The following is a 20,793-nucleotide window of genomic DNA, read 5'->3' as shown; positions in this document are numbered from 1 at the left end:
CTATCTATCTATTTATATATATATATATATATATATAAAGTTTGAAAGACACTTAATTGGCAATAAATTTTTAAATTCCTAATTTTCAATTAAAGTGTACCCCTTCAGGGCATCTGCATCTTCCCTACAGTAATCGCAATTCGGAAACTCTTTCACAGCTGCTGTTCAGGCTTAAAATGAAATCATAAATACTACTGCAACTATTACACATCTCTTTTGCTGCAGACGTCTCTTTACTTCTATTCATTATTAAAAATACAATGCGTCATAATCAAAACTGTAGGATGCAGGTTTTCTTCATTTTCCTCTATCATACCATAAGATGTGTATGAATAGAGTTATCAACAAATAAAAAACATATGTTCGGATTATCAAGATTTAGTGATTCTTCAAGGTAGCATCCAGTTAGACGTTACCAGTACGTTCGCCAATTCGAGTTACCTACAATGTAACAAATTTCAGCTATGATTGTTAGAAAAAGGTTCTACTAAATTCTCTCCTCGGACCAATTTATTATTACACGCACACACACACATATATATATATATATACATTTTTGCAAAAAAAAATCGAAGCACCGTGAAGGAAGTGGTTGTTTTTGATGAAATTGAATATGTGTACAATTAATACACATATTCATTGGGAGCAGTGAACAGGTACTTAGACCTTGATTAATTAAATAATCAAGGTCTAAATACCTGTTCACGGCTCACAATTACCCACTGAGTGTTTAAATAAGTAGTTGGTCGAACCACCCCTGGCGGCAATGAATGCTTGAATTCGGCGAGTGGCAGAGGTTTCTAATGTCATACTGCGACACATTCTGCCAGGCATTCACCAGTTGTCGCTCCAGATTTGCGATATTTTGTGGTGCCCGAATCTGTCGGCCTACCATGTCCCAGACATGCTCGGGCCCACCAGCGGCCGAGCGGTAAAGACGCTGAACACTGGTAGTTCGGTCCGAGGTTTGAATCCCGCGAACGGGCTGGCTGCATGGGCGTTTTCGTGGTTTTCCCCACGTGTAACGTGTATACGAGCCAGTTTCCCTTAGAAAGTCCTCCACGAAGGCATCCCTCCCTGTAGGCAGATAGCCCTTGTGTGCTTTGCCATAATTAAGTAATCCAATCCAATGCTCGATTGGTGAAAGATCTGGTGACCTTGCTGGCCAAGGAAGTGTATCAACCGCAGGGAGACAGTCCAGAGATATGCGAGCGGCATTATCTTGTTGGAAAATGGCTACAGGATGATGTTCCATGAAGGGTAATGCAACCGGCTGCAGGACGGTATCAACATATCTTTGAGCTGTTAAAGATGTACGGAGGATGACTAAAGATGACCTGCTGTCATAAGAAATAGCGCCCCACGCCATCACACCAGGGATTATGGCTGTATGCCTTTGTAAAACAAAAGCTGATTGGGACAGCTTGCCCCGTCTTTTTCAGACACGAACATGGTGGTCATCTGCTTCAAGAGTGAAGCGAGGTTCATCGCTGAACGCTATACAATGCCAGTCTGATGGCAGCCATGATGATGGGCTGCGACAGCACTCCAGACTACTCTACCGATGTTGTGGGGTCAAAGGCAAACGTCTTAAAGAACACTGTGAGCGTAACCCCGCCTCAGACAAGCGCCATGAGATGGTGGACGGTACCACGGGAGACGTGGCTGTAGTGCGTTGAATAGTCGATTATGCAGCCAAATACCATTGGGGCGGTTTGGGCCTGGCGAACAATCATCCTATCTTGCCTCGCATTTGTGATCCTTGGTCTTCCAGAGCCTTCATTTCGTCAGCAATTTCCTTGTAGCAACCATTGCTGCCAACAGCAGTGTCTGTTCGCTGCATGTGCCGGCCTATTGCTCGGTATGACCACCCAGCTTCACGCAACCCTATAATTCTATACAAGTCGTTTTGTTGTCTGTAAAGTCTTCGATATCGTCATAATGGCATTTTTAGTTGCTTCTTTACGGAATTACAATGGCAGCAACAAACAAAGATAAATTTTCCGCCTCTGTTACTGGTCTTATACTTTGCGAATTGCGCGCTATGATCGCAATTCTTGTTCATTTGCCTTAAAACTTTGATTATTTGCATGTTCGATCAAGATGTTTTTGCATGCCAAATTTCGTCACGATCGCAACAGTCCTTCTTGGTGCTTCGATTTTTTTGCAAAAGAGCGTATATATGTATACATGTAAGACGTAAAATATGAAAATACACTTCTAACTTTAATTTGGCAATAATCGCTTTTATTTCTAATTTTAATTTTGCTATTTCTCTTCCTATTCTAAAATTGCTAACTACTTATAATATCTGAATCTAAAGTGCGTCCCCGCCTATAACCCCGCCTCAGACAAGCGCCATGAGATGGTGGACGGTACCACGGGAGACGTGGCTGTAGTGCGTTGAATAGTCGATTATGCAGCCAAATACCATTGGGGCGGTTTGGGCCTGGCGAACAATCATCCTATCTTGCCTCGCATTTGTGATCCTTGGTCTTCCAGAGCCTTCATTTCGTCAGCAATTTCCTTGTAGCAACCATTGCTGCCAACAGCAGTGTCTGTTCGCTGCATGTGCCGGCCTATTGCTCGGTATGACCACCCAGCTTCACGCAACCCTATAATTCTATACAAGTCGTTTTGTTGTCTGTAAAGTCTTCGATATCGTCATAATGGCATTTTTAGTTGCTTCTTTACGGAATTACAATGGCAGCAACAAACAAAGATAAATTTTCCGCCTCTGTTACTGGTCTTATACTTTGCGAATTGCGCGCTATGATCGCAATTCTTGTTCATTTGCCTTAAAACTTTGATTATTTGCATGTTCGATCAAGATGTTTTTGCATGCCAAATTTCGTCACGATCGCAACAGTCCTTCTTGGTGCTTCGATTTTTTTGCAAAAGAGCGTATATATGTATACATGTAAGACGTAAAATATGAAAATACACTTCTAACTTTAATTTGGCAATAATCGCTTTTATTTCTAATTTTAATTTTGCTATTTCTCTTCCTATTCTAAAATTGCTAACTACTTATAATATCTGAATCTAAAGTGCGTCGTCTCAGAATTAATCCGCGTTATGGCCTCTTATGTCGTAAGGATTCATTTAATTTAGCTAAAAATTAATTTTTATTTTAAAACAACTTTCCTTCTTCTCAGAACAGTAATAAGCTAGCGCCCGTGTATTCAAATGAGGAAGAAAGAAGCAGCATTTAAGGGAAAGTTTTGGAAGGTGACCTTAGAGTGTGTTATGCCTGCTTCAAGGCTGCGTTGCTATCTTGATTTACAAGCGATTATATTTCTGTGACGCTGAGCGTTTCTAGCCATTAAGCTTGTATACGCCGATTTTCACGAGTCATAGCCACATCCTGAGCGTTCAATTATCCAGTGAGCCTTTAGACTAAACTTACTACGTTTCTTGTTTGGTTAGGCGGGTCGGTCTGCGCCCACTACTGATACTGATACTGATACTGATACTTACTACGTTTAATTCTAAGTTGATCGCTACATTTTGAGTTAAGGGGAAAGTGTTGGCTTCTGTAAGTACGAGTCGGTGCCATCTGTGTTTGTATTGAGTTAATAAATGATTCTTTACACTCTTCTCTCGACTTTGTCGTACATGAGGAAAGTTTCGCACACAGTCTTCTAGTGTCTCGTTAGTTTATACTTGCGAAAAACACGAGACGCTGTACTGTAACGCGTAGCATTGTGGATGTATTTTATCCAATCACAGATTAAAATCTCGACAAAGAAAAGACTCTGTATCTCTCGTTGCTGCTGAATGCGTACTTACTCTTTCGCTTCTCTTTCATTCTTGCTTTCTTCTATTCGTCGCTCAAGCCTCTGCTTTGTCCATTGTCTAAGATGTCAATTCCAAGGAAAGTTATGAAGATCTGGGGAACATTTCCCCCTTGGTAATGTTTGAACCTAATGGCTTGCTTTAACAAGAAATAAAACTGTGTGATGTATCGACGGCCACGTCTGTCCTTCGTTATGCATCATTCAAATATGATCCATAATAAATTAGCTATCGCTCAATCTCAATATATTACAGATTAGTATTAGTATAAGTATTAACGAGCGCAGCCCCCAGTCCACCTAGGCGGCATAAGCCGTCCTTCTGACAAAAAATATGATATTGCAGGTTATACTATATACATTTATATATATACAGGGTGGTCCAAAAGTAGTAGAGAAAGTAAAAATTTCCTAACTCGAAAATTATAAACAGCAAGGCGATGCAGCTTTCACAAAATGCACAGAAAAAGTGGGATATATTTTTAAAAACAAAAATTTTTATCATGAATCGCGCGGTGGAGATAAAAATATTTTATTCCATGTAGCGTGTTGCCACTGCTCGTTTTGAAATCGTTGAGTTTATCAATCAAAAATTTGTTAATGTTTAAAAAATATGAGATAGTTAATTAAACAAATTCGAAATTCAAGATTCGAGCTGACAGGTGCAGATATTCTGGTGGAGGACTACGTTATTCAGAATTTGATAGTTCTAGATATCTTTATGTTTATCACAGTGAGAGAAACATGCATACATTCACGCCGCTTCTTCATTATTTAATTTCTTTAAATATAATACAGGACGATAATATTTGGTGGCGACAATTTGAAAAGTGATACAGCCGTTTATAGTGATTCGACGCAAAATGTCGTTTTGGGAAAAATAGGGCTAACGTCCTTTTGGACTAATAATGCAATATTGGAGAAATAATGAGTATTCGAACTTTATCTATAAAATCTGAGTTTGCTATAATGATGCTTTCGGCTCACAGAAGTGATTAAATATATTCAAAATATCAACGGGTTTCTCACTAATAAGTTATATTTGCAGAATTACCCTATGCGCCTTCTTTTTATTCCTTAATATTACATTCTGCAAAGAGAATAAAATCGCTTTGCTAGATTATATGATTTTAGTCTAATAATCCGGCATCATTAGAGTCCTGAACGTGACGAATTAACGGACTTTTGTATTAAGTACTAAATAGAGAATTTGTCTCGCTTCTTAGCAATTTTTTCATAATCATATATCTTTCCTCCTTGCTTTATACTTTTTCAGGTTGGAAGACCGTTTTCTAAAATTTATCCGGCATCATTAGGCATCATTAGGCTAATGATCCGGCATCATTAGAGTCCTGAACGTGACGAATTAACGGACTTTTGTATTAAGTACTAAATAGAGAATTTGTCTCGCTTCTTAGCAATTTTTTCATAATCATATATCTTTCCTCCTTGCTTTATACTTTTTCAGGTTGGAAGACCGTTTTCTAAAATTTATTGAAAGTCAGTCGAGGAACTTAAGAAAATAAATAAATATAACAATAAATGAATAAATGAAGCATATTTTAGCAGTAGCATATAATCTTTAATTTCCTTAAGTTTTTAAACATTCTACCTAACACCAAGGATTTTATACTAAAGTACTAGATTTATATCGCTGTGTTTTTTTTAAAATCGAAATCTGATACAAAGCCAAAATTTCTTGATAATTATTAGCTAAAACTTACAGCATACTAAAATTAATACATGTTACAAAACGAAGCACGGAATTTAAAACGTCTGTTACTTTGTGTTAAATATATATTCAGGTATAGAAGTACAGTTACATAAGACTGCAGTTACATAGAAGTAACTTGGATAAAAGTGCAGTTAATTACAAGTAGAAATTTAATTGTTGTAGTATATCTATTAGAATTAAATGGGAAAAGAATTAAAAATTTAGCGATAACAGTTTGAAAATGGCTAACCTAAATTTCAATCCTATGCATAGCATTAGGTGAGCTTACCGACGCACGAAAAGCAGGTGCGTTTTGGTATGCAAGCCCCGCCCATGACGCCAACAAGAACTTTGAAGGTGACGAAATTGTTGAATTAGCTGGACCTAAGTCACGACAATCTACAACAAATCATGTTTTTTCGGTGTATAAAAGATGCTGTCGCTGGACAGAAGACCATACATTCGAGAACAACCCAAAGCAATCACTAGCCATGGGGTGGATAACTCGAATCACCTTCGTACTTTTCTTCGTCTGCACGCAGATTTACTCTGCTGTAGGAGCTTCAGCTGACGTATGGGGAAATCCTCAACAGGCAGAAGATCTCCTTCAAGCTTTTACTCAACAACTCCAAGTATCTGGGGCATTTTCATATGACCAAATGGACGACATATCATCCATCAGCGATACCATTATGGACGCCATAGAAAGGAGTTCTCATTCGAATAAAAACTCCAAATCGAAGCTACAAGCGCTGAACATGGCTTTCGCCTCCTCAGTAGCGGAAATAGCTGCGTCTGGAGAGGGAGGTCAAGCCCTATCGGTCAAAACTGGAGCAATAACCGATGCATTGGCAAGTGCATTTTTGCAGACCACAGGCGCGGTAGATCAAGTATTCTTAAATGAAATGAATGAGTTGATAAGCATGTTTACTCAAGCAAGCGCAAACGAAGTCTCGAGTTCTAGTGCTGCCGCATCTGCTTCTGCTGCTGCAGCAGGCTTTGGCTCAGGAGGACAAAGACAAGGTTCCGGAGCAGCTTCTGCCGCTGCTGCTGCCGCTGCCGGAGGTAAGTTCCCCTTCTGTTTCTGATGGAGAATAGATAGTACACATAAACAAAATATTATTTATTAAAAATTAACTGTAATTAACAAAATTAAATCAACACATAAACAGGATAACTTCATTTATCCAAGTAATTACTATTTCTGCTTTAAGTTGAAAACTTTGTTCGCTGCATGAGATATTTAAAACTTGTGTCTTTCTGCAGGGAAAGTCCTTGCATGATTTTGTTTGTATTTTCACAATCATTCGTTGAGAACAGCGCGTTTGATTAGAATTCTCTTTAGTTCATAGGTAACACATAATTAAATTAAGCAATAATCTATAGCAATCATGTACAGAGGTAGTGCTATTTATGGATGGAATACAATGTCCTCCTTTAAATAATTCCAGAAATCCAACATGTTCAGATATATACTTCGACAAGCTACAGATTATTCAGTTTCCCAAAGCGCTAACTTGACTAAAATTTTGCCATAATTTTTACTCGATATTTATCGTTTAAAAGTGGTATAGCTCATTAAAATATGATAAGAAAGTATCTTTACCAGAATTACTAAAGACGTTTTCGCGACTGATACTTCATAATTTGAAGATCTGATTGTGAGGACAAGATCTATTGTTCTAATTTGTCATTTGTGAATAGATGTCCAGCTGTACTTCAACTTTATGTCTTTCTGAAGAGAAGACCTTACGGCATATCATTTCTTTCGCAAAACACTTTAAATTCATTTCATTTGGGAACAGGAATGTTAATATCATCTAATAAATATAGTAAACCCTGTCAACTAATTATTGCGTGCTAGTAATGTCGTACATTATAAATAACCGGTACTTTTTTTTAAATAAAAACTAGTTTAAGCCGTTTTGGGCTTTTTGCTAAACTGACTGTACAGCGTTGTTTACGTTCTATGTCTGGATCACGACTTGGAGGGAAAAAGTAATTATTTTATAAAATTATCCTTTTAATTAATCAGAAAATAATAGAAGGTGGCTATTAAGCTACATATTGAATAACGCATATTTATCTCTGATTAATTACATAGTAACAAATATGTGTTACCATAGCTAACAAGTAACAAAACTTGTTAATAGTAGATAAACAAGAACTTCAACATCATTATTAACACAATGAAACATTAATGTATCGCTGGTTGCAGCTTCATTGAATCTTAGTTCGACATAATCAAAGTACTGTTGTTACGGGGGTGAATACGATACAACACATTACGCCTGATGTTGAAGACATGCTACTTGTCGGATGAAAAACGGTAGACTTCAAAATAGATTATTTATGCTTCAAACAGGAATGGAAGGAAAATTGCATCATTAATGAGATTATTTTGTAAAGAAATTGCAGTTTTTCAGGTATCCAGATTGAGAGAAAAAGAAGAAAGAAGCAAAAGAATAACTTAATAAGTGATGCTAATTATATGCTATAACTAATTTAAACTCGCAATTCAATCAGATTATCAATATCAGCTTGCAAACTTCATTCAATGTACCGTTAAAATAAATTGTACCACACGTTTACTTCAAGCAAAGGCAATCTTACAGGACACAAATATGCACACATGGGCTGGTAAAGATTTGTATATTCATACTTCTATTTTTCATAATACCTTTAGTATCGCGTACACTTACTTTAGTGATTACGTGTTAATTACTCGCTTAACTCCACTCTTGCTTTCACCTGTTAGACTAATAATTTGAATTTGAATTGTTGAAATGTTGTTAAAGCTACGCAAGCTAATTTCATTTTTTCCTTTCTCGAAACTTAAGAGTTATGTTCTATTCTAACAAAATTTGAAAGCCTTTACTACCACCACTGCAAAGTACTACTACCACCGCCACTCTTGAACAAAGCTCAGATCGCATACATTTACGAGAGTTAGAGAAGAAACTCAATCCGAATGCTAGGGTTTTAATTTTTTATTTTAATAGTTAAAAATACTTTGCTTCTTTGCGTAACACCTATTTTTCTCTTGCGTGCCCTGTTCTGTTCCTAAACATACTGCCAAAAACATCTTTCTGCAGCATCCAACGTTCCTCAGATAACTTAAATGAGCAGTTTCTCATTAATAAATTAAAGAAGAATGATCCTGATTTCACAACAACGCTTACATATCGTTTCGTAAAAAAATTTAATAAATAATTAATTTAATAAAAATTTCATAATTTAATCAATTTTCAAACTACCATACTTAATTTATATAAAACATGAGGCCTATTCTTCAATCGGCAAAAACACCGCCACAAGGCATTTCGGATCTTCTGTTAAACTCACATTACGCTCAAAAATTTTTTTTAAATATACAATTCCAGACTTCCATATATTACGCTACACAAAAATCTGGCGCTAATAATATAAACGTGGGAGGCATCGTTATTCAACAATTACAATATCACAAGAAGTTTGAATATTTTAAATGATCACAAAAATAAGCAATCCTTAAAACATAACGAAAAATAATAATCTCTAGGTAATCAAGGAAGAGGTGGATACGCACCTGGTGCTGCTGCTGCTGCTGCTGGAGCAGGAGCTGGAGCTGGTTCAGGAGGATATGGACAAGATAACGGAGCTGCCGCTGCCGCTGCTGCTGCTGCTGCCGCCGCTGCTGCTGGACGAGGAGGTTACGGAGGCCGCGGTGGAGCCGGATCTGGTGCTGCTAGTGCTGCTGCTGCTGCTGCTGGAGCAGGAGCTGGAGACGGTTCAGGCGGATATGGACAAGATAACGGAGCTGCCGCTGCCGCAGCTACTGCTGCTGCCGCCGCTGCTGCTGGACGAGGAGGTTACGGAGGCCGCGGTGGAGCCGGATCTGGTGCTGCTAGTGCAGCTGCTGCTGGAACAGGAGCTGGAGACGGTTCAGGAGGATATGGAGAAGATAACGGAGCTGCCGCTGCCGCTGCTGCTGCTGCTGCCGCCGCTGCTGCAGGACGAGGAGGTTACGGAGGCCGCGGTGGAGCCGGATCTGGTGCTGCTAGTGCTGCTGCTGTTGGAGCAGGAGCTGGAGACGGTTCAGGAGGATATGGACAAGATAACGGAGCTGCCGCTGCCGCTGCTGCTGCTGCTGCCGCCGCTGCTGCTGGACGAGGAGGTTACGGAGGCCGCGGTAGAGCCGGATCTGGTGCTGCTAGTGCTGCTGCTACTGCTGCTGGAGCAGGAGCTGGGGACGGTTCAGGAGGATATGGACAAAATGCCGGAGCTGCTGCTGCCGCTGCTGCTGCTGCCGCCGCTGCTGCTGGACGAGGAGGTTACGGAGGCCGCGGTGGAGCCGGATCTGGTGCTGCTAGTGCTGCTGCTGCAGCAGCAGGAGCTGGAGACGGTTCAGGAGGATATGGACAAAATGCCGGAGCTGCTGCTGCCGCCGCTGCTGCTGCTGCCGCCGCTGCTGCTGGACGAGGAAGTTACGGAGGCCGCGGTGGAGCCGGATCTGGTGCTGCTAGTGCTGCTGCTGCTGCTGCTGGAGCAGGAGCTGGAGACGGTTCAGGAGGATATGGACAAGATAACGGAGCTGCCGCTGCTGCTGCAGCTGCCGCCGCTGCTGCTGGACGAGGAGGATACGGAGGCCGCGGTGGAGCCGGATCTGGTGCTGCTAGTGCTGCTGCTGCTGCTGCTGGAGCAGGAGTTGGAGACGGTTCAGGAGGATATGGACAAGATAACGGAGCTGCCGCTGCAGCTGCTGCGGCTGCTGCAGCCGCTGCTGCTGGACGAGGAGGTTACGGAGTTCGTGGTGGAGCGGGATCTGGTGCTGCTAGTGCTGCTGCTGCAGCAGCAGGAGCTGGAGACGGTTCAGGAGGATATGGACAAAATGCCGGAGCTGCTGCTGCCGCTGCTGCTGCTGCTGCCGCCGCTACTGCTGGACGGGGAGGTTATGGAGGCAGAGGTGGATACGGAGCTGGTGCTGCTGGTGCTGCCGCTGCTGCTGGAGCAGGTGCTGGTTCAGGAGGATATGGTGGAGACTCAGATGCTGCCGCAGCCGCTGCTGCTGCTGCTGCCGCCGCTGCTGCTGGACGAGGAGGATACGGAGGCCGCGGTGGAGGCGGATCTGGTGCTGCTAGTGCTGCTGCTGCTGCTGCTGGAGCAGGAGCTGGAGACGGTTCAGGAGGATATGGACAAGATAACGGAGCTGCCGCTTCCGCTGCTGCTGCCGCCGCAGCTGCTGGACGAGGAGGTTACGGAGGCCGCGGTGGAGCCGGATCTGGTGCTGCTAGTGCTGCTGCTGCTGCTGCTGGAGCAGGAGCTGGAGACGGTTCAGGAGGATATGGACAAAATGACGGAGCTGCTGCTGCCGCAGCTGCTGCTGCTGCCGCCGCTGCTGCTGGACGGGGAGGTTATGGAGGCAGAGGTGGATACGGAGCTGGTGCTGCTGGCGCTGCCGCTGCTGCTGGAGCAGGTGCTGGTTCGGGAGGATATGGTGGAGACTTAGATGCTGCCGCTGCCGCTGCTGCTGCTGCTGCCGCCGCTGCTGCTGGACGAGGAGGATACGGAGGCCGCGGTGGAGCCGGATCTGGTGCTGCTAGTGCTGCTGCTGGAGCAGGAGCTGGAGACGGTTCAGGAGGATATGGACAAGATAACGGAGCTGCCGCTGCCGCTGCTGCTGCTGCTGCCGCCGCTGCTGCTGGACGAGGAGGTTACGGAGGCCGCGGTGGAGCCGGATCTGGTGCTGCTAGTGCAGCTGCTGCTGCTGCTGCTGGAGCAGGAGCTGGAGACGGTTCAGGAGGATATGGACAAAATGCCGGAGCTGCTGCTGCCGCTGCTGCTGCTGCTGCCGCCGCTGCTGCTGGACGGGGAGGTTATGGAGGCAGAGGTGGATACGGAGCTGGTGCTGCTGGCGCTGCCGCTGCTGCTGGAGCAGGTGCTGGTTCAGGAGGATATGGTGGAGACTCAGATGCTGCCGCTGCTGCTGCTGCTGCCGCCGCTGCTGCTGGACGAGGAGGATACGGAGGCCGCGGTGGAGCCGGATCTGGTGCTGCTAGTGCTGCTGCTGCTGCTGCTGGAGCAGGAGCTGGAGACGGTTCAGGAGGATATGGACAAGATAACGGAGCTGCCGCTTCCGCTGCTGCTGCCGCTGCCGCCGCAGCTGCTGGACGAGGAGGTTACGGAGGCCGCGGTGGAGCCGGATCTGGTGCTGCTAGTGCTGCTGCTGGAGCAGGAGCTGGAGACGGTTCAGGAGGATATGGACAAAATGACGGAGCTGCTGCTGCCGCTGCTGCTGCCGCCGCTGCCGCCGCAGCTGCTGGACGAGGAGGTTATGGAGGCAGAGGTGGATACGGAGCTGGTGCTGCTGGCGCTGCCGCTGCTGCTGGAGCAGGTGCTGGTTCAGGAGGATATGGTGGAGACTCAGATGCTGCCGCAGCCGCTGCTGCTGCTGCTGCCGCCGCTGCTGCTGGACGAGGAGGATACGGAGGCCGCGGTGGAGCCGGATCTGGTGCTGCTAGTGCTGCTGCTGCTGCTGCTGGAGCAGGAGCTGGAGACGGTTCAGGAGGATATGGACAAGATAACGGAGCTGCCGCTTCCGCTGCAGCTGCCGCTGCCGCCGCAGCTGCTGGACGAGGAGGTTACGGAGGCCGCGGTGGAGCCGGATCTGGTGCTGCTAGTGCTGCTGCTGGAGCAGGAGCTGGAGACGGTTCAGGAGGATATGGACAAAATGACGGAGCTGCTGCTGCCGCTGCTGCTGCTGCTGCCGCCGCTGCTGCTGGACGGGGAGGATATGGAGGCAGAGGTGGATACGGAGCTGGTGCTTCTGGCGCTGCCGCTGCTGCTGGAGCAGGTGCTGGTTCAGGAGGATATGGTGGAGACTCAGATGCTGCCGCTGCTGCTGCTGCTGCCGCCGCTGCTGCTGGACGAGGAGGATACGGAGGCCGCGGTGGAGCCGGATCTGGTGCTGCTAGTGCTGCTGCTGCTGCTGCTGGAGCAGGAGCTGGAGACGGTTCAGGAGGATATGGACAAGAGAACGGAGCTGCCGCTGCCGCTGCTGCTGCTGCTGCCGCCGCAGCTGCTGGACGAGGAGGTTATGGAGGCAGAGGTGGATACGGAGCTGGTGCTGCTAGTGCTGCTGCTGCTGCTGGAGCAGGAGCTGGAGACGGTTCAGGAGGATATGGACAAAATGCCGGAGCTGCTGCTGCCGCTGCTGCTGCTGCTGCCGCCGCAGCTGCTGGACGGGGAGGTTATGGAGGCAGAGGTGGATACGGAGCTGGTGCTGCTGGCGCTGCCGCTGGTGCTGGAGCAGGTGCTGGTTCAGGAGGATATGGTGGAGACTCAGATGCTGCCGCTGCCGCTGCTGCTGCTGCTGCCGCCTCTGCTGCTGGACAAGGAGGATACGGAGGCCGCGGTGGAGCCGGATCTGGTGCTGCTAGTGCTGCTGCTGCTGCTGCTGGAGCAGGAGCTGGAGACGGTTCAGGAGGATATGGACAAGATAACGGAGCTGCCGCTGCCGCTGCTGCTGCTGCTGCCGCCGCAGCTGCTGGACGAGGAGGTTACGGAGGCCGCGGTGGAGCCGGATCTGGTATTGCTAGTGCTGCTGCTGCTGCTGCTGGAGCAGGAGCTGGAGACGGTTCAGGAGGATATGGACAAAATGCCGGAGCTGCTGCTGCCGCTGCTGCTGCTGCTGCCGCCGCTGCTGCTGGACGGGGAGGTTATGGAGGCAGAGGTGGATACGGAGCTGGTGCTGCTGGCGCTGCCGCTGTTGCTGGACTAGGTGCTGGTTCAGGAGGATATGGTGGAGACTCAGATGCTGCCGCTGCCGCTGCTGCTGCTGCTGCCGCCGCTGCTGCTGGACGAGGAGGATACGGAGGCCGCGGTGGAGCCGGATCTGGTGCTGCTAGTGCTGCTGCTGGAGCAGGAGCTGGAGACGGTTCAGGAGGATATGGACAAGATAACGGAGCTGCCGCTGCCGCTGCTGCTGCTGCTGCCGCCGCTGCTGCTGGACGAGGAGGTTACGGAGGCCGCGGTGGAGCCGGATCTGGTGCTGCTAGTGCAGCTGCTGCTGCTGCTGCTGGAGCAGGAGCTGGAGACGGTTCAGGAGGATATGGACAAAATGCCGGAGCTGGTGCTGCTGCCGCCGCTGCTGCTGGACGGGGAGGTTATGGAGGCAGAGGTGGATACGGAGCTGGTGCTGCTGGCGCTGCCGCTGCTGCTGGAGCAGGTGCTGGTTCAGGAGGATATGGTGGAGACTCAGATGCTGCCGCTGCCGCTGCTGCTGCTGCTGCCGCCGCTGCTGCTGGACGAGGAGGTTACGGAGGCCGGGGTGGAGCCGGATCTGGTGCTGCTAGTGCTGCTGCTGCAGCAACGGGAGCTGGAGACGGTTCAGGAGGATATGGACAAAATGCCGGAGCTGCTGCTGCCGCTGCTGCTGCTGCTGCCGCCGCAGCTGCTGGACGGGGAGGTTATGGAGGCAGAGGTGGATACGGAGCTGGTGCTGCTGGCGCTGCCGCTGCTGCTGGAGCAGGTGCTGGTTCAGGAGGATATGGTGGAGAATCAGATGCTGCCGCTGCCGCTGCTGCTGCTGCTGCCGCCGCTGCTGCTGGACGAGGAGGATACGGAGGCCGCGGTGGAGCCGGATCTGGTGCTGCTAGTGCTGCTGCTGCTGCTGCTGGAGCAGGAGCTGGAGACGGTTCAGGAGGATATGGACAAGATAACGGAGCTGCCGCTGCCGCTGCTGCTGCTGCTGCTGCCGCTGCTGCTGGACGAGGAGGTTACGGAGGCCGCGGTGGAGACGGATCTGGTGCTGCTAGTGCTGCTGCTGCTGCTGGAGCAGGAGCTGGAGACGTTTCAGGAAGATATGGACAAAATGCCGGAGCTGCTGCTGCCGCTGCTGCTGCTGCTGCCGCCGCTGCTGCTGGACGGGGAGGTTATGGAGGCAGAGGTGGATACGGAGCTGGTGCTGCTGGCGCTGCCGCTGCTGCTGGAGCAGGTGCTGGTTCAGGAGGATATGGTGGAGACTCAGATGCTGCCGCTGCCGCTGCTGCTGCTGCTGCCGCCGCTGCTGCTGGACGAGGAGGATACGGAGGCCGCGGTGAAGACGGATCTGGTGCTGCTAGTGCTGCTGCTGGAGCAGGAGCTGGAGACGGTTCAGGAGGATATGGACAAGATAACGGAGCTGCCGCAGCCGCTGCTGCTGCTGCTGCCGCCGCTGCTGCTGGACGAGGAGGTTACGGAGGCCGCGGTGGAGCTGGATCTGGTGCTGCTAGTGCAGCTGCTGCTGCTGCTGCTGGAGCAGGAGCTGGAGACGGTTCAGGAGGATATGGACAAAATGCCGGAGCTGCTGCTGCTGCTGCTGCTGCCGCCGCTGCTGCTGGACGGGGAGGTTATGGAGGCAGAGGTGGATACGGAGCTGGTGCTGCTGGCGCTGCCGCTGCTGCTGGAGCAGGTGCTGGTTCAGGAGGATATGGTGGAGACTCAGATGCTGCCGCTGCTGCTGCTGCTGCTGCTGCCGCCGCTGCTGCTGGACGAGGAGGTTACGGAGGCCGGGGTGGAGCCGGATCTGGTGCTGCTAGTGCTGCTGCTGCAGCAACGGGAGCTGGAGACGGTTCAGGAGGATATGGACAAAATGCCGGAGCTGCTGCTGCCGCTGCTGCTGCTGCCGCCGCAGCTGCTGGACGGGGAGGTTATGGAGGCAGAGGTGGATACGGAGCTGGTGCTGCTGGCGCTGCCGCTGCTGCTGGATCAGGTGCTGGTTCAGGAGGATATGGTGGAGAATCAGATGCTGCCGCTGCCGCTGCTGCTGCTGCTGCCGCCGCTGCTGCTGGACGAGGAGGATACGGAGGCCGCGGTGGAGCCGGATCTGGTGCTGCTAGTGCTGCTGCTGCTGCTGGAGCAGGAGCTGGAGACGGTTCAGGAGGATATGGACAAGATAACGGAGCTGCCGCTGCCGCTGCTGCCGCTGCTGCTGCTGCTGCTGCCGCTGCTGCTGGACGAGGAGGTTACGGAGGCCGCGGTGGAGACGGATCTGGTGCTGCTAGTGCTGCTGCTGCTGCTGGAGCAGGAGCTGGAGATGTTTCAGGAAGATATGGACAAAATGCCGGAGCTGCTGCTGCCGCTGCTGCTGCTGCTGCCGCCGCTGCTGCTGGACGGGGAGGTTATGGAGGCAGAGGTGGATACGGAGCTGGTGCTGCTGGCGCTGCCGCTGCTGCTGGAGCAGGTGCTGGTTCAGGAGGATATGGTGGAGACTCAGATGCTGCCGCTGCCGCTGCTGCTGCTGCTGCCGCCGCTGCTGCTGGACGAGGAGGATACGGAGGCCGCGGTGGAGCCGGATCTGGTGCTGCTAGTGCTGCTGCTGCTGCTGCTGGAGCAGGAGCTGGAGACGGTTCAGGAGGATATGGACAAGATAACGGAGCTGCCGCTGCCGCTGCTGCTGCTGCTGCCGCCGCTGCTGCTGGACGAGGAGGTTACGGAGGCCGCGGTGGAGCCGGATCTGGTGCTGCTAGTGCAGCTGCTGCTGCTGCTGCTGGAGCAGGAGCTGGAGACGGTTCAGGAGGATATGGACAAAATGCCGGAGCTGCTGCTGCTGCTGCCGCTGCCGCCGCTGCTGCTGGACGGGGAGGTTATGTAGGCAGAGGTGGATACGGAGCTGGTGCTGCTGGCGCTGCCGCTGCTGCTGGAGCAGGTGCTGGTTCAGGAGGATATGGTGGAGACTCAGATGCTGCCGCTGCCGCTGCTGCTGCTGCTGCCGACGCTGCTGCTAGACGAGGAGGTTACGGAGGCCGTGGTGGAGCCGGATCTGGTGCTGCTAGTGCTGCTGCTGCTGCTGCTGGAGCAGGAGCTGGAGACGGTTCAGGAGGATATGGACAAGATAACGGAGCTGCCGCTGCCGCTGCTGCTGCTGCTGCTGCCGCTGCTGCTGGACGAGGAGGTTACGGAGGCCGCGGTGGAGACGGATCTGGTGCTGCTAGTGCTGCTGCTGCTGCTGGAGCAGGAGCTGGAGACGTTTCAGGAAGATATGGACAAAATGCCGGAGCTGCTGCTGCCGCTGCTGCTGCTGCTGCCGCCGCTGGTGCTGGACGGGGAGGTTATGGAGGCAGAGGTGGATACGGAGCTGGTGCTGCTGGCGCTGCCGCTGCTGCTGGAGCAGGTGCTGGTTCAGGAGGATATGGTGGAGACTCAGATGCTGCCGCAGCCGCTGCTGCAGCTGCTGCCGCCGCTGCTGCTGGACGAGGAGGATACGGAGGCCGCGGTGGAGCCGGATCTGGTGCTGCTAGTGCTGCTGCTGCTGCTGCTGGAGCAGGAGCTGGAGACGGTTCAGGAGGATATGGACAAGATAACGGAGCTGCCGCTGCCGCTGCTGCTGCTGCTGCCGCCGCTGCTGCTGGACGAGGAGGTTACGGAGGCCGCGGTGGAGCCGGATCTGGTGCTGCTAGTGCAGCTGCTGCTGCTGCTGCTGCTGGAGCAGGAGCTGGTGACGGTTCAGGAGGATATGGACAAAATGCCGGAGCTGCCGCTGCAGCTGCTGCTGCCGCTGCCGCCGCTGCTGCTGGACGGGGAGGTTATGGAGGCAGAGGTGGATACGGAGCTGGTGCTGCTGGCGCTGCCGCTGCTGCTGGAGCAGGTGCTGGTTCAGGAGGATATGGTGGAGACTCAGATGCTGCCGCTGCCGCTGCTGCTGCTGCTGCCGCCGCTGCTGCTGGACAAGGAGGTTACGGAGGCCGCGGTGGAGCCGGATCTGGTGCTGCTAGTGCTGCTGCTGCTGCTGCTGGTGCAGGAGCTGGAGACGGTTCAGGAGGATATGGACAAGATAACAGAGCTGCCGCTGCCGCTGCTGCTGCTGCTGCCGCCGCTGCTGCTGGACGAGGAGGTTACGGAGGCCGCGGTGGAGCCGGGTCTGGTGCTGCTAGTGCTGCTGCTGCTGCTGGAGCAGGAGTTGGAGACGGTTCAGGAGGATATGGACAAAATTCCGGAGCTGCTGCTGCCGCTGCTGCTGCCGCCGCTGCTGCTGGACGAGGAGGTTATGGAGGCCGAGGTGGATCCGGATCTGGTGCTGCTAGTGCTGCTGCTGCTGCTGCTGGAGCAGGAGCTGGAGACGGTTCAGGAGGATATGCACAAGATAACGGAGCTGCCGCTGCCGCTGCTGCTGCTGCTGCTGCCGCCGCTGCTGGACGAGGAGGTTACGGAGGCCGTGGTGGAGCCGGATCTGGTGCTGCTAGTGCTGCTGCTGCAGCAGCAGGAGCTGGAGACGGTTCAGGAGGATATGGACAAAATGCCGGAGCTGCTGCTGCCGCTGCTGCTGCTGCTGCCGCCGCTGCTGCTGGACGGGGAGGTTATGGAGGCCGAGGTGGATCCGGATCTGGTGCTGCTAGTGCTGCTGCTGCTGCTGCTGGAGCAGGAGCTGGAGACGGTTCAGGAGGATTTGGACAAGATAACGGAGCTGCCGCTGCCGCTGCTGCTGCTGCTGCTGCCGCTGCTGCTGGACGAGGAGGTTACGGAGGCCGTGGTGGAGCCGGATCTGGTGCTGCTAGTGCTGCTGCTGCAGCAGCAGGAGCTGGAGACGGTTCAGGAGGATATGGACAAAATGCCGGAGCTGCTGCTGCCGCTGCTGCTGCTGCTGCCGCCGCTGCTGCTGGACGGGGAGGTTATGGAGGCAGAGGTGGATACGGAGCTGGTGCTGCTGGCGCTGCCGCTGCTGCTGGAGCAGGTGCTGGTTCAGGAGGATATGGTGGAGACTCAGGTGCTGCCGCTGCTGCTGCTGCTGCCGCCGCTGCTGCTGGACGAGGAGGATACGGAGGCCGCGGTGGAGCCGGATCTGGTGCTGCTAGTGCTGCTGCTGCAGCAGCAGGAGCTGGAGACGGTTCAGGAGGATATGGACAAAATGCCGGAGCTGCTGCTGCCGCTGCTGCTGCTGCTGCCGCCGCTGCTGCTGGACGGGGAGGTTATGGAGGCCGAGGTGGATCCGGATCTGGTGCTGCTAGTGCTGCTGCTGCTGCTGCTGGAGCAGGAGCTGGAGACGGTTCAGGAGGATTTGGACAAGATAACGGAGCTGCCGCTGCCGCTGCTGCTGCTGCTGCTGCCGCCGCTGCTGGACGAGGAGGTTACGGAGGCCGTGGTGGAGCCGGATCTGGTGCTGCTAGTGCTGCTGCTGCAGCAGCAGGAGCTGGAGACGGTTCAGGAGGATATGGACAAAATGCCGGAGCTGCTGCTGCCGCTGCTGCTGCTGCTGCCGCCGCTGCTGCTGGACGGGGAGGTTATGGAGGCCGAGGTGGATCCGGATCTGGTGCTGCTAGTGCTGCTGCTGCTGCTGCTGGAGCAGGAGCTGGAGACGGTTCAGGAGGATTTGGACAAGATAACGGAGCTGCCGCTGCCGCTGCTGCTGCTGCTGCTGCCGCCGCTGCTGGACGAGGAGGTTACGGAGGCCGTGGTGGAGCCGGATCTGGTGCTGCTAGTGCTGCTGCTGCAGCAGCAGGAGCTGGAGACGGTTCAGGAGGATATGGACAAAATGCCGGAGCTGCTGCTGCCGCTGCTGCTGCTGCTGCCGCCGCTGCTGCTGGACGGGGAGGTTATGGAGGCAGAGGTGGATACGGAGCTGGTGCTGCTGGCGCTGCCGCTGCTGCTGGAGCAGGTGCTGGTTCAGGAGGATATGGTGGAGACTCAGGTGCTGCCGCTGCTGCTGCTGCTGCCGCCGCTGCTGCTGGACGAGGAGGATACGGAGGCCGCGGTGGAGCCGGATCTGGTGCTGCTAGTGCTGCTGCTGCAGCAGCAGGAGCTGGAGACGGTTTAGGAGGATATGGACAAAATGCCGGAGCTGCTGCTGCCGCTGCTGCTGCTGCTGCCGCCGCTGCTGCTGGACGGGGAGGTTATGGAGGCCGAGGTGGATCCGGATCTGGTGCTGCTAGTGCTGCTGCTGCTGCTGCTGGAGCAGGAGCTGGAGACGGTTCAGGAGGATTTGGACAAGATAACGGAGCTGCCGCTGCCGCTGCTGCTGCTGCTGCTGCCGCCGCTGCTGGACGAGGAGGTTACGGAGGCCGTGGTGGAGCCGGATCTGGTGCTGCTAGTGCTGCTGCTGCAGCAGCAGGAGCTGGAGACGGTTCAGGAGGATATGGACAAAATGCCGGAGCTGCTGCTGCCGCTGCTGCTGCTGCTGCCGCCGCTGCTGCTGGACGGGGAGGTTATGGAGGCAGAGGTGGATACGGAGCTGGTGCTGCTGGCGCTGCCGCTGCTGCTGGAGCAGGTGCTGGTTCAGGAGGATATGGTGGAGACTCAGGTGCTGCCGCTGCTGCTGCTGCTGCCGCCGCTGCTGCTGGACGAGGAGGATACGGAGGCCGCGGTGGAGCCGGATCTGGTGCTGCTAGTGCTGCTGCTGCTGGGGCAGGAGCTGGAGACGGTTCAGGAGGATATGGACAAGATAACGGAGCTGCCGCTGCCGCTGCTGCTGCCGCCGCTGCTGCTGGACGAGGAGGTTACGGAGGCCGAGGTGGAGCCGGATCTGGTGCTGCTAGTGCTGCTGCTGCTGCTGCTGGAGCAGGAGACGGTTCAGGAGGATATGGACAAGATAACGGAGCTGCCGCTGCTGCTGCTGCCGCCGCTGCTGCTGGACGAGGAGGTTATGGAAGCAGAGGGGGATACGGAGTTGGTGCAGCTAGTGCTGCATCTTCGTCTGCTAGTAGCTCTGTTGATAGTTCAACTGTGTATTCCTCTATTTCGCGATTGTCGTCGTCTTCTTCTTCGTCTAGAGTTTCTGCAGCAGCTTCTGCCCTGGCTTCTGGTGGTGCCTTTAATGCTAATTCCTTGTCTACAGTAATTTCTGGTTTGGCTTCTCAAGTTCGGTCCACATCGGCAGATCTTTCCGGATGTGAAGTCCTTGTTCAAGTTCTTTTGGAAGTGCTATCCGCCCTTGTGCACATTTTAAATTCCGCAGATATTGGTCAGGTTGATTTGAGCTCTATAAGTTCTGCGTCAGATCTTGTTTCTCGCTCATTTTATGCATTAGCTTGAAATGTAGCGTGTTAAATTTTTGAATTTGTTATCTCAATCTGTAACATTTATTCAAAAATAAATATATATCTTGCATATGTCAAAGTTTTGTGTTTGTTTTTATGTATATGCTTAAATCTTTATTACTCTGTTCTTTTTGTCATTTCTGATAGATAGATGATCATCAAGAACGTTCGCAGCAGAAAATTCCTTCATACCGTATTATTATGTACTTATTTTTGAAAATATATGTGGATCCCAGTTATTCTATATGTGTATTGCATTATATACGTGATGGATTATTAAATGAATATGGACATA

At 51.7% G+C, this 20,793-nt stretch overlaps 1 protein-coding gene across 8 annotated transcripts; it reads left to right on the top strand.

The window, feature by feature from the left end:
• Positions 1-5,967: 5,967 nt before the first annotated feature.
• Positions 5,968-20,577, top strand: LOC118198858 (uncharacterized). 8 transcript variants are annotated; one of them, XM_085822708.1, is made up of 3 exons: positions 5,968-6,576; positions 9,053-9,667; positions 9,824-20,577. In XM_085822708.1, exons 1-3 carry the CDS (start codon positions 6,003-6,005, stop codon positions 20,491-20,493), a joined length of 11,859 nt encoding a protein of 3,952 aa, XP_085678834.1. In that variant the 5' UTR covers positions 5,968-6,002; the 3' UTR covers positions 20,494-20,577. The 8 variants fall into 8 exon arrangements, with proteins under 8 accessions (XP_085678834.1, XP_085678835.1, XP_085678836.1 ...); XM_085822709.1 differs by having other exon boundaries at positions 9,053-12,295; positions 12,599-20,577; XM_085822710.1 differs by having other exon boundaries at positions 9,053-15,958; positions 16,265-20,577.
• Positions 20,578-20,793: the final 216 nt, after the last annotated feature.

Source organism: Stegodyphus dumicola, chromosome 8 (genome assembly GCF_044657685.1).
Source record: "Stegodyphus dumicola isolate Sdum_Otavi_A_Nest chromosome 8, ASM4465768v1".
Taxonomy (NCBI): domain Eukaryota; kingdom Metazoa; phylum Arthropoda; class Arachnida; order Araneae; family Eresidae; genus Stegodyphus; species Stegodyphus dumicola.
The sequence above is the reverse complement of the archived record's forward strand: the minus strand, read 5'-3'. Positions and strand labels throughout refer to the sequence as shown.

Coding starts and splice junctions, on each gene's coding strand:
- LOC118198858 (XM_085822704.1), top strand. CDS start 6,003: ATGGGGTGGATAACTCGAATCACCTTCGTACTTTTCTTCGTCTGCACG. Junction 6,577..9,052: donor TGCTGCTGCCGCTGCCGGAG/GTAAGTTCCCCT, acceptor AATAATCTCTAG/GTAATCAAGGAAGAGGTGGA.